Source organism: Ananas comosus, linkage group 25 (assembly GCF_001540865.1).
Source record: "Ananas comosus cultivar F153 linkage group 25, ASM154086v1, whole genome shotgun sequence".
Lineage (NCBI taxonomy): Eukaryota > Viridiplantae > Streptophyta > Magnoliopsida > Poales > Bromeliaceae > Ananas > Ananas comosus.
In genome coordinates this window covers 1,426,902-1,437,787 of record NC_033645.1, presented here as the reverse complement: position 1 = coordinate 1,437,787, position 10,886 = coordinate 1,426,902, and the positions used below count along the sequence as shown (strand labels likewise).

The 10,886-nt window shown below is 36.5% G+C and overlaps 1 protein-coding gene across 5 annotated transcripts; it reads left to right on the top strand.

Annotated features, from left to right (window-relative positions):
• Positions 852 to 10,862, top strand: LOC109703493 (protein ACCUMULATION AND REPLICATION OF CHLOROPLASTS 3). Of its 5 annotated transcripts, none has more exons than XM_020224103.1 (17): positions 855 to 1,233; positions 1,547 to 1,605; positions 2,396 to 2,460; positions 3,375 to 3,509; positions 3,792 to 3,840; positions 4,419 to 4,531; positions 4,606 to 4,677; positions 4,769 to 4,879; positions 4,999 to 5,180; positions 5,913 to 6,170; positions 6,281 to 6,369; positions 6,482 to 6,843; positions 7,175 to 7,279; positions 7,390 to 7,527; positions 8,187 to 8,353; positions 9,852 to 9,947; positions 10,692 to 10,862. In XM_020224103.1, exons 1-16 carry the CDS (start codon positions 956 to 958, stop codon positions 9,919 to 9,921), a joined length of 2,253 nt encoding a protein of 750 aa, XP_020079692.1. In that variant the 5' UTR covers positions 855 to 955; the 3' UTR covers positions 9,922 to 9,947; positions 10,692 to 10,862. The 5 variants fall into 5 exon arrangements, with proteins under 5 accessions (XP_020079696.1, XP_020079692.1, XP_020079693.1 ...); XM_020224104.1 differs by lacking the exon at positions 10,692 to 10,862 and adding an exon at positions 10,464 to 10,684; XM_020224106.1 differs by having other exon boundaries at positions 1,143 to 1,233; positions 2,396 to 2,464.

The following is a 10,886-nucleotide window of genomic DNA, read 5'->3' as shown; positions in this document are numbered from 1 at the left end:
TAGATCTCTCCGCTTTAGTTCTAACATTCATGTTAAAAAAGTGGCGAAGGGCTTGGTGACGAAGGGCTTGGTGGTTGGTATCCGAGACCCAAGTTCGAATTCTAGTTGATTCACATTTTTAGCTAAATTTATTTCTAAATGAATTAAAACGAAGCGAGTAGCGTGCTACTTATCTCTCTCTCAAAAAAAAAAAAAAACATTCATGTTAAACAAAAAAATTTCTCTCAATATGCTAAAATGTAGGCCAACAACATACTAGGTGGGCGTGAGCCTGTGGCTTAGCGGAAGCTTCTACAAGAAATATTTTTTTGAGTAGAGCTAATTTAAAAAATAAACAATGTTTATCATTAATCCCCGTGACTAAATTATTATTATCTAAACAAGATGATATTTTTATAAAAATAAATAAAATAATTTTTCATCATATTTTTTCACACGGATGTAACGCATTTTTCTCGCAAGTAATCAAAATGGGTTCAGTGCAAATCAAATTGTAGACCCGGGCTAGCGCCGCTTACGATATCGTCATTACCGGGGTTACTCAAGGCCCGACCCATGTTAATGCACTCCGGCCCATTTACAACCGTAAGGCTCATCCTCACCGTCGATTGCAGCAAAGCATGTGGAGATTACAGCACGGGGTCAGTGTACCAACTCAAACCGTACACCTCCTATGGCAAAATCAGATATAACGAGATTAGATTTGTGTGGTCTACTGCTGACGTGGTGCAAATGGTCTACAGATTATATTTTTGTGGTCTACTGATGACGTGGTGTACCTGGTCTGCACACATATTTTAAGCAACCACCTTTCCCATTTCCAGATAAATAAAGGATTAAAAAAAAAAGAGAAAACTCGACGCGCTTTCGAGCTCCACCTCCGCTTTGCTCGAAACCCTTCGCGCCCTCTTCCTCCTCCTCCTCCTCCTCTCCCTCTCCTCTCTCCTCTCTCGCCATGGCGATCGCGCTCCGAAGCATCTCCCTCTCCATTCCCCGCAACTCCTCTCCGCCGAGGCGCGGTGGCGCTCGGAGCGTCTCGCCCTTCTTCCGCCACCCGAGGCCTCCTCCCTTTCTCCTCCGCGCCTCTTCGGCGCCCTCGCACGCGAACGGCTCCGTGGGCTCGCGCCGCGACGCGGATCCCGTGGAGGTGATCGGGATCGGGAGCCGCAAGGATGCGGTCATCGATTTCTGCTCGAGTTCCCGTTCCGTTTCTTCTTCTCTCCTCAGATTCTGGTGACCGAATCAAATCGCGCTTCTATTTCCGTTTGATCGTGTTCTTGTTGTGTTTGCATTGTGTTGGATTTCAAATAGGAACAGTTTAATTCGAATTCGAGCTGCTTATAACTTCAAACTGTTCAAGTTTTGGCTCTTCCGAGTGAAATAGATAGTGAAATTATGGTTGAAGATGCAAAATTTCATACAATTGTTGTACTTTTTTTTTTTCTTTAAGGTGCTTTCCACTTTCTTTTGGTTTTAGGACGATATATTCATTCAGTTGTTGTACTTTTTTTTCTTTAAGGCGTTTTCCACTTTCTTTTGGTTTTAGGACCATATATATGAGAGATTCGTCTAAAGTGCAACTGCTTCAAAGGTGTCATGGAACAGGTACGCAATTCATCTTAAGTTGCACGAAATCTATCTGATAAACATTGCTAAAGTCACTTTATCAAAATCTGATTCCATCTTAGATGTACTTGATACTTTTACAGCTGTAATTTAGTCCTTGTATCATGCATTGCGAGCTAAAAGAATTCAAGTGGACCTTTGCATTAGTAACCAAACTAGCATAAAATAATTGTAGAAACTTTAGGAGTTGTTTAACTATTGGACTATGCTTACTCATTGACGACAAACGTGGTGTTTGTTACACGCTAGTTCTAGTGGAAAAAGTTCTTGTTTCATCAAGCTGTTGTCTGTTTGAAAAGTAGTGCATGCTACAGACACATGCAAACCAGAAGACTATGAGGCAGTACTATGGGCTATCAAGATGAAACGTTCCAAAGTAGTTAATATATATTACAGAAAAGTAAGTCCTAGAGAGTGTCTTTGTTATAATAGATACTGACGGCCAATTATACTGGCGGCACAAATTCTTTTATTATTGGGACCCTTGTCCTCTCCTGAGTTACTATCTGTGCTCTGGCCGTGATCTTATCATATCTTTGTTTTATTTAATGAAACTTCTGGCTGTGATATGTTCCTTAGTTTTTCATTCAGAAAGATAATGCCTTGCGGTGTTCTGGGTACTATTCCTTCTAGATGTATCCTAGTTGATTCGGAGATTTACTTATCTCCGTCATCATCCCTCGACTTATCTATATTTTAATCTTTGATTTTTCTCGATAGTGTTGCGAAAAGACAATGACATGCCTGACCTTCACATTCCTTATTTCAGGTGTTGTTCTCAGAGATGTGGAATTTCCGCTGGCTCTTCATCCATGTCCTTCAGCTCTTATTCTTGTTTGTACACTCCTCATCTTCTCTATATTTTCCTATTCTATGATTTTTGTATTGTTTACTGCTTTAAAGAACTTCTCTATCTTTTTCACCTCTATGATTTTTCTACTGTTTAGCAGTTTTAAAGAACAAGGATTTTTTGCATACTTTTTTTTTTGTACCCAGGGACATTAAGATCGGTGTATTACAACATGTCTGGCTTACTAGTTTTAGCAAATATAAGGTTGTTTATCACATATTATGAGCGTACTGTATGGAGAATTAACCTGAACATTTGTGACGAAAGCCCTTGGTTCCAACTCAATCACTATATGTATTCCTTTTCACTAAAATGTTTATCCAGTGGTCAGCTCACGAACAACGAATGATTTAAGCAATTTTCAAGGAGGTAAAAAAATGTGAGTGATAAAAGAAGAAAAGGCAACTTCACCCTCTCCAATTATGCCATATATTCCCTTCTTGAAGGTTGATAAGTGGCCACTACACTTTAATGGGGAGTTGGGCTGCCTCTCTCAGATGTCATGTCACAAACCAAATACCGGACACTATAAGGGAGGGGCTTCTAGCTATTTTCTTTACTCAGATCAGCTCCTCTGATTCCTACCCCAGAGAAATCCTGTCTTTTGAGAACCAAAAAAAACAAGCGGAAATGTCACATTCTCCCTTGACAAAGACTTTCTGTGGCTGACAATTTGTTTCAAAGTCCTATTTAATGGGCCAGCAATAGAATGTTAAGCCATGAAGATGTGAATTATACATATCCTGATATTCAATAGTAAAATCTTGATTTTCTGATTGGTACATTATTATGCCATTCACTGCAGATTGAAGTTAGTTATCTCAATACTGTTATCAAAAAAGTGACGCCTATGCTGATTACAAATGAAGTATTTTCATATTCTATGTTACTCATGTAGGTGGCAAGTGCAGGACATGGATTAGACCATATCACAGCAATAGAGCTTCTTAATGCTGTCAAATCAGAAGGTGGATTGACTATCTCTATATTTCTAAAGCCATTTAGTTTCGAGGGGCAAAGACGGCAAGAGGAGGTTAGTTCTACTCGTATTTACATTTTACCCTGTTTTTAATATTGAGGTTTACATTTCTTTCCTCTGCAGCAAGAAAAATAAGAACAAATTTAGCTTCTCTATATGCACTCTCAGATATTAAGGCACACAATTACATTTTAAGAAGTTGAGACCCCTCTGAAAAAGTTCCAATCAAAAACTGAAACCATCATTGAAGTGCATCAGTTCACAAATGGCTGCTTGAGTATGTTATTGTTTGTTCTGTAACTAAGTAGTAATATTGATTGCTTGCTGTTTATGCAGGCAGATGATTTGATTAACAGACTTCATGAATGCTCACACTTGCACATTGGTAAAACTTTCTTTTTAGCATGCTGATGGATTAGAATTTTATTTTTGATAGAGTTAGAGAAGGAAGTGTCATACGAATGTAATTATATTTACATGATAGTGTGCATGCGCACATAAATAATCATACCAATTGACTGTCATTCTAATGTTTAAATTTTTATTCTTGATATGACACTATATATTTGTTTACAAATAAATTTGGGTGCCTCGGATCATTGATAAAAAATTATACATCATGCATGTGTCTTCAATTGCCAGATATGGATCATGTAGCATCATGTCCCCTCTTGTATGCATAAGAAAGAATCATGTTTACAGACGTTTTCAAATATATTATCTAGCTAATTCTTTTGACGACTGTAGCCAATGATTCAGAAAACTATTATTGCATTAACTCCAGCCTTCTCTATTTACTAATTTTCATGTTTTAGCTTATTTTTGAACTATATTTGACTAAACACATCCATTTTTCGATGAAGAATTTAGTAGTTAGTAGTTACTGATTTCCATAGCTACGCAAGCTATTTGAACATCTTATTATGTTAATATGACATAAAATTTTGTATTTCCTCTTTGCAGTGGTTGAAGCAGATTCTTTACTTAAAAAAGAAGCTGAAACGCTTGCTGAAGCTTTAGAAAGTGCAAATAATGCTGTCTTGTTGGCTCTTACAACAATTTCTATCATGGTTTCTGTAAGTTTAATTGTGACCACCTGCCTATAATATTAAATCTTGAAAAGGCTTGCTCTAACTCCCCTAAATCTCAGGGTTCATATCTGATTTATCGAAATTCACCGGGTGGACAAATGCAGTCAGTCGAACCACCAGAAGTAGTCAAAGTAAATTATTATCCTCCGCTATTTTTTTTTCATTAATTTTCTATTTTATGTTTCTAGACACCAAAGTATGGAATCTCTTGTCTATTAATAGTTTTTAGCAAGCTATGGGGAAGCTAAGTTTGGATTTGGTGCTGGTTACAGCATCAAATCAGCAATCACACAGGCTGTCTTCCATTGCCCATTTCTTTGTGGTGGTATAAAGGTACAAGTGATCTTTTCTTTCAATGACACCGTCTTCAATTATTCCTATCTTGCCTATTATTTTATTGTTATTTGGGTGTGTACTTGGCTCTGAGCACTATGGGAACTTGTGGTGTGTAGGGCTTGAATAGTGTGGCTATCATTACTCTTACAAGTGCTTCTGTCTTGGATAAAAGTGATTTGGTGTACATCATGAATACCTTTCTGCGAGTCACTGAATTTAGTGGAGAAATTATATTTTCCAATATTCATGAGCCTGATCTGGAGCCAAATCTCTTAGTAATAACCCTTCTAACTGCAGGGTAAGAACAAGTGTTTCCCTTGAATTATTTTCAATTACCTTTTCAATGCTGTTATGCCATGACTGAGTTGAAATCTGATTTCCTTAAGAATTGTCATCCATTTGAAATTGGAGTTGTTAGCTCCTTTTCACTTTGTTAGATCTTTCTAGTTGGCAAGTGGCAAAGGATTTGATGGTTGGTACCCGAGGTCCTAAGTTCAAATCCTAGTTGATTCACATTTCCAGCTAAGTTTATTTCTAAATGAAATAAACGAAGCGGGTAGCGTGCTACCTATCTCTCAAAAAAAAAAGAAAAAAAAAAAGAAGATCTTTCGCTTTCCATCTGTTAAAATGACTGAACCTTGGATGCAGGAGAAGTGGCAAATAAATCAGCTGTGTTTTTGAATGTAGAGGCAACTATTTGATGCCAGAAATTCCTGAAATCTCTCATTAACCTTCAATTTCTATTTTTATAGTTCTTTTATTCTTCATTATGGTGTTGGTTTATCTCCCAATGGAACAGAAAGAGACATTTTGGTTTTGTTCCAGATGAATTCATGGCTTTGGGATGCTTATTTATCCAAGCTGCCCTTTATTTAATCACGAAGCTTAACAAGTTAGAGCAATTTTTTATTTCTTTTCCTTTTCAATTATTTTTAGCAATATCTTTGATACGATAGTTTTTTTATATAAACCTTCTTTTAATAACTTATGGTATTTGTGTACCTTTTTGATTTAATCTGGCAATTGTCAGTTGTGATCAGAACATTGTTTCTCAGAAGAAGGGATTCCTTTCGAGCTTGGCTGTGCATTTTCCCTTTCTTTTGTCTCTTATGGGAAGAGATGATCTAGGAACAAGGGACAATAAGTCAGTTCTTTCTCCTCGAGAGTTCGCTGAGAGTGTGTTCAGCTTACCAGATAAAGGGTGCTCATCAAGTTTAGACTCAGTTAATGGTGCTGTTGATCCTCCTAATGCTTTTATTGACAAGAAGGCAGCTAAAAGACCCAGAATGTACTGAGAATCTTTTACTCTATATTTCTCCCTCATTTCTCACCTTACAGGATAAAAAATCACGGTGTCATAACAATTTACTTATGAATTTTGTTTTCATTCAACTTTAGAGAATCAACTTCTCGAAATAAAAGAAGTGAAAATGAAGAGGTAGAGGCCAGTGAATTTATCTCGGAAAAGAATAAGCAAACAAATGGAGGTATACCAATTATTTTTTGTTGAAGTTTACATCTTCTCAGTGTTTCTTGCGTGAATACTAATCTACTAGCGTTGATTATTCGACATAATAGTATGATATTTTGAACACTCAGGTTTTCAATGGGACTCTAGTCTCCGAAACTTTGGTCCCGGATTCCACATCGCGCAGCTATGGGCTAAAGAGCGGGCTACATTAAATGGAAGCATCAAAATTGATGAACTTGATACTTTCACTCTTCCTGTTGGTGTGAAATCTTCTGAATTTTTCTATAATCCCAGTCAACCTAGAATTTTGGATGAATCTGGTGGAGAATCATCTGGTATCCAAAATGCCCCTTCTCAAGAAACATTTGCTGATGCTGGGTTGGAAGCAATGACAGAAATTTATAATACTGCATTGATTCTTCTAAAGGGAAGAAAGGTGGATGAATCTAGAAAGCGAGGGTTGCTTTCGGTTCGTGCAGCATCAATGCTGGTATGTCCTATATCTTTCATATTTCTGTATTCAATATACTTTGAGAATCTTGTAGGAAATGTTGCCTAGGATCTCTGTACAACTTGGCATTAAACGATGTTACAGAATAATTTCTTCTTGAAAAGATATGGCAGGACAGCTAAATGTCCAATATTGTATTGTAAGATTAAAATATCCAAGGTATATTGTAGAATTTCTGTAAAGTGGTCTTAACACAGTCAGCCTTCGGGCTTTATATCTTTGACCTACTGCGAATATTTGTACATGATGCTATCATTTAAATATCTTCTGTCCCACAACAGGATCCTTACAACTGGTAATTTTAACACAGGAAGCAGAAAGAGAATCGGAAAAGAGTTGGACTCCTGTGTTGGAAATTCAGTATAGAGGAGGGACTTTTCGAGGGAGATGCCAAGGAGGTCTTCCTGAAGGGAAGGTACTCTCCTATAAAGTAGCAAATAGTGTAATGAGCTTTTGATGAGGCTCTAGTTTGTCTCGTTGTGCTTTGTGGGTTTATTAATGTGCGCAGTAAAATTTATTGTCCAGGGACGGTTGACATTCGTGGATGGAAGCTTTTATGATGGCATGTGGCGTGGTGGCAAGAGATCTGGGCTGGGTACATTATATTACAGCAATGGAGATGTATTTCATGGAACATGGAGGGATGATCTTATGCATGGCAAGGTATGACATGGTAGCATTTGCCATGGTCTGGATCTTGCTCTTAATTTGGCTGAAGTACTTTAAAACACCTGCACCAGTTCAATTTTTTCTACAATTGGATGAATAAACCTATTCTAAGATGCTGGCATTTTCCAAAATGTTCGAAGTACTAAGACTGCCCTTGTCTTAGCCCAGAAGAAACCTTAAATGAAACCATTACAGAACACTCAACCTAACACATGATTGTTTACTTCTAAACATATCATTTCATGGAAAACCAGTTAGATTTTTGGAATGAACATTCTAAGTCATAAATTTATCCCAGAATGGTGGAGTCACTGATGCTTAAATCCTTTCTATTTTTTTGATGCCTAATCAAAGTTTTAACTGATATGTTTGATGGCATAAAAATCATCTAAAGAAAGATAAGATAACCATATTGGACCACTGAAAATGTTACATTCATTCTTGAAGATTGTATCAAGAGATTGATAAGAGGGAACAGTCAGCTCTCCTATTCTTGTGCCAGTTTTTCATAAATTGTCTTTTTTATTTTTCTTGGTTTTATTATTCCCTCGCTATTATTGAACTATTGCTAATAAGTAGTATTGCGTTGGTTTCTGGTTTATAATTCCAACATCTTGTGCTTTCCTGTGACAGAATTGATTATAATTGTGCAGGGCTGGTTCTATTTTCGTGGCGGTGACCGTTGGTTTGCAAATTTTTGGAAGGGGAGAGCTAATGGAGAGGGGAGATTTTATTCACAGAATGGAAGTGTCTTGTTTGGCCAATTTAGAAATGGCTGGCGTCACGGAGAAAGCCTATGGATAGATGCTGATGGATCAAGGTAGTCCTATATACACGTATCTCTGCTTATTTTATATCAATGAAAACCATAAATCCAAAGCATTACTAGATTAGTATTCACGCATGATATATCCTCTTATACCCTTGCTTTATGATTCATTAGGCTGTAGTCAACCTAAATTTCTGAATTTCCTAAATTTGAAATTAGTTATTTGAGTAGAGCTGTCGTTTTTCTAGTAAATACAATACTGATGTTTACTCCAGCCTATTTTGATTTATTTCAGGTATCTCAAGAAAGTTTAAAATTTGTATTAAGTGAAATTTGTATAATGTAGCTCTTTTGGTGAATAAATTGTATAGTTGTGTAAGGATGGAGAACTCAATTCATTTTTTAAAGATTAAATTTCAAAGCAACACTAAACTAACTAGTAGTTGGTACTAGAAAGGGCATCTAGTTCACAATGCTTCTGCCACTGGTTAGGGCATGCGACGAGTTTGGTTCCATGATTTGAACCTGAAATAGTTAGGTTGAACATGGGGATTGCTGTACCAAGGCCTTTTGCAATATTAAGTCGAGATGTCAACGGGTCGGATTCGGGGCAGATTTTCAAAAACCCGAACCCGAACCCGACTCCAAACCCGAGACCCGAATCCGAACCCGAATCCGACGGATTTTAAAAATCCATATCCAAACCCGAACCCGACCAAAAATCTGAAACCCGAACCCGAACCCGAACCCGAAAATTTGAACCCGAAACAATTATTTCTTTTTTCAATATTTCAAAATATATTATATTAAATCTAAATTTTTAAAATATAAATTCAAATATAATATCAAATATATATATATATATATATATATATATATATATATATAATACAAAATAAATTCGGGTTCGGGTTCGGGTCAGGTACAGTCAAAATCCATACTTGAATCCATATCCGTCGGGTTTCTATTTTTGATATCCATATCCGAATCCATATCCATTTAGCATCGGATATATCTGTTTCATTCGGGTTCGGGTTCGGATAAAATTTCGAGTATCCATACCCATTGACATCCCTAATATTACGGTTATATAAATCTCAACAAATAAAATCTTGGCTAAAATCATATGCAGCTTCATTAGAGTGAATAGAAGGACTATTGGTTAGGTGGCACAAAGAAAAGTTTGTGGAGAACTTTCTTTCGAACCCAGAAAATAAAATTTCCTAGCGTCTGTTATAGCAATTGGTATAATATTCCATTATTAATTGGTTAGCAAGAAAGTATTTGTAAGTCCATCTGTTTGCTGCTATCCTTCCAATTTAAAGAATCAATGTTGACAAGTTTTTGTAATAGCCTAAATCAGGATGATTGGTGTTAAACAAATATTCAAGCACATCTTTCACTAGTGAAATCATCATTCTGGTTATGTGGTTCTTTTACCCTGCAAATGATTATGTATTCTGATGTGATCTTTGAACTTGCATGTTGTGTCTATGTTGTATCACATTTATATGGCGAGTTCATTTTACAGTATTTAACTCCTTTACAGGTGGAATGAGGTTTGGGATGAAGGCATCCTTGTTTGCCGAACTAAATTGGATGAGGAACTTCCTTCCTGAGTGGTGTACATTTTGTGCCGAAATTCGTAAGATCTTTGCTGACACCTATTATGCCTAATTGCAAATCTTCATCCACTTCACTTTACGAGAGTAATTGATTGGGTTTTGATATGAGCAGAGCAGACATTATTATTGGCAAATCATGTGCGTTCAATTTGGTAAACTCTACCATATAAATATTATATATTCAACGTACTTGTTTTGTCAATAATAATTTTTGTATCGTTGATATTATTATCCTAATTGATTCGATACCTGCTCTGAAAGTTTTCTTGGTAGAGAAATGGTTAGCTTGTTCACTCTCTAAACCCAAGTGGATTAGTTGAAGTGTTAATATAATTGCAGTTAAAAGTGGTTCCCAACAGCGAGAAAACACCGCTCTTGTTATCTGATTTACTAGCGCATGTTGTGAACAGTTTTTTAACCGCAAGTATTTTTATCTTGTATGGAAAACTCCCTCTCTTTTCTGTATACAAAAACCACCGAAGGCTTAAAACTAATATTAGATGTTCTTTTGCACCTGTTTTTCCTCGTGTCACCAGTTCAAATCTGGTTCTCTAGATTTTGGATCGGCTTAACTTAAGAATGTTTCAGTTTATGTTCCTACCTATTATCCGGATATACCAAGAGGACTGATTCACAGGTGTGGCCGAATTATTGTCACTCGTAATTGTTGTGCTGGAGATTATTAAAACTCAATGAAGCTGACACCTTGAAGAAATGATATTACGTTTACCAATTATTGACTGAAGTCTCATTTGCGATTGCAGGAAAATTGAATTACGTGCTGCTGTACCATAGGAAGGTAGTATGATTGTTTGCGTACGTAGTCTTGCGTTTTACATATCATAATAAATTGGTTGTGATATATTTTGTAATAAATTGGTTATGATATATTTTGTACAATTTTACTGGAAAACATAAAAAAGCATATTTCTATATACTTTCGTTCTAACTATTTTATC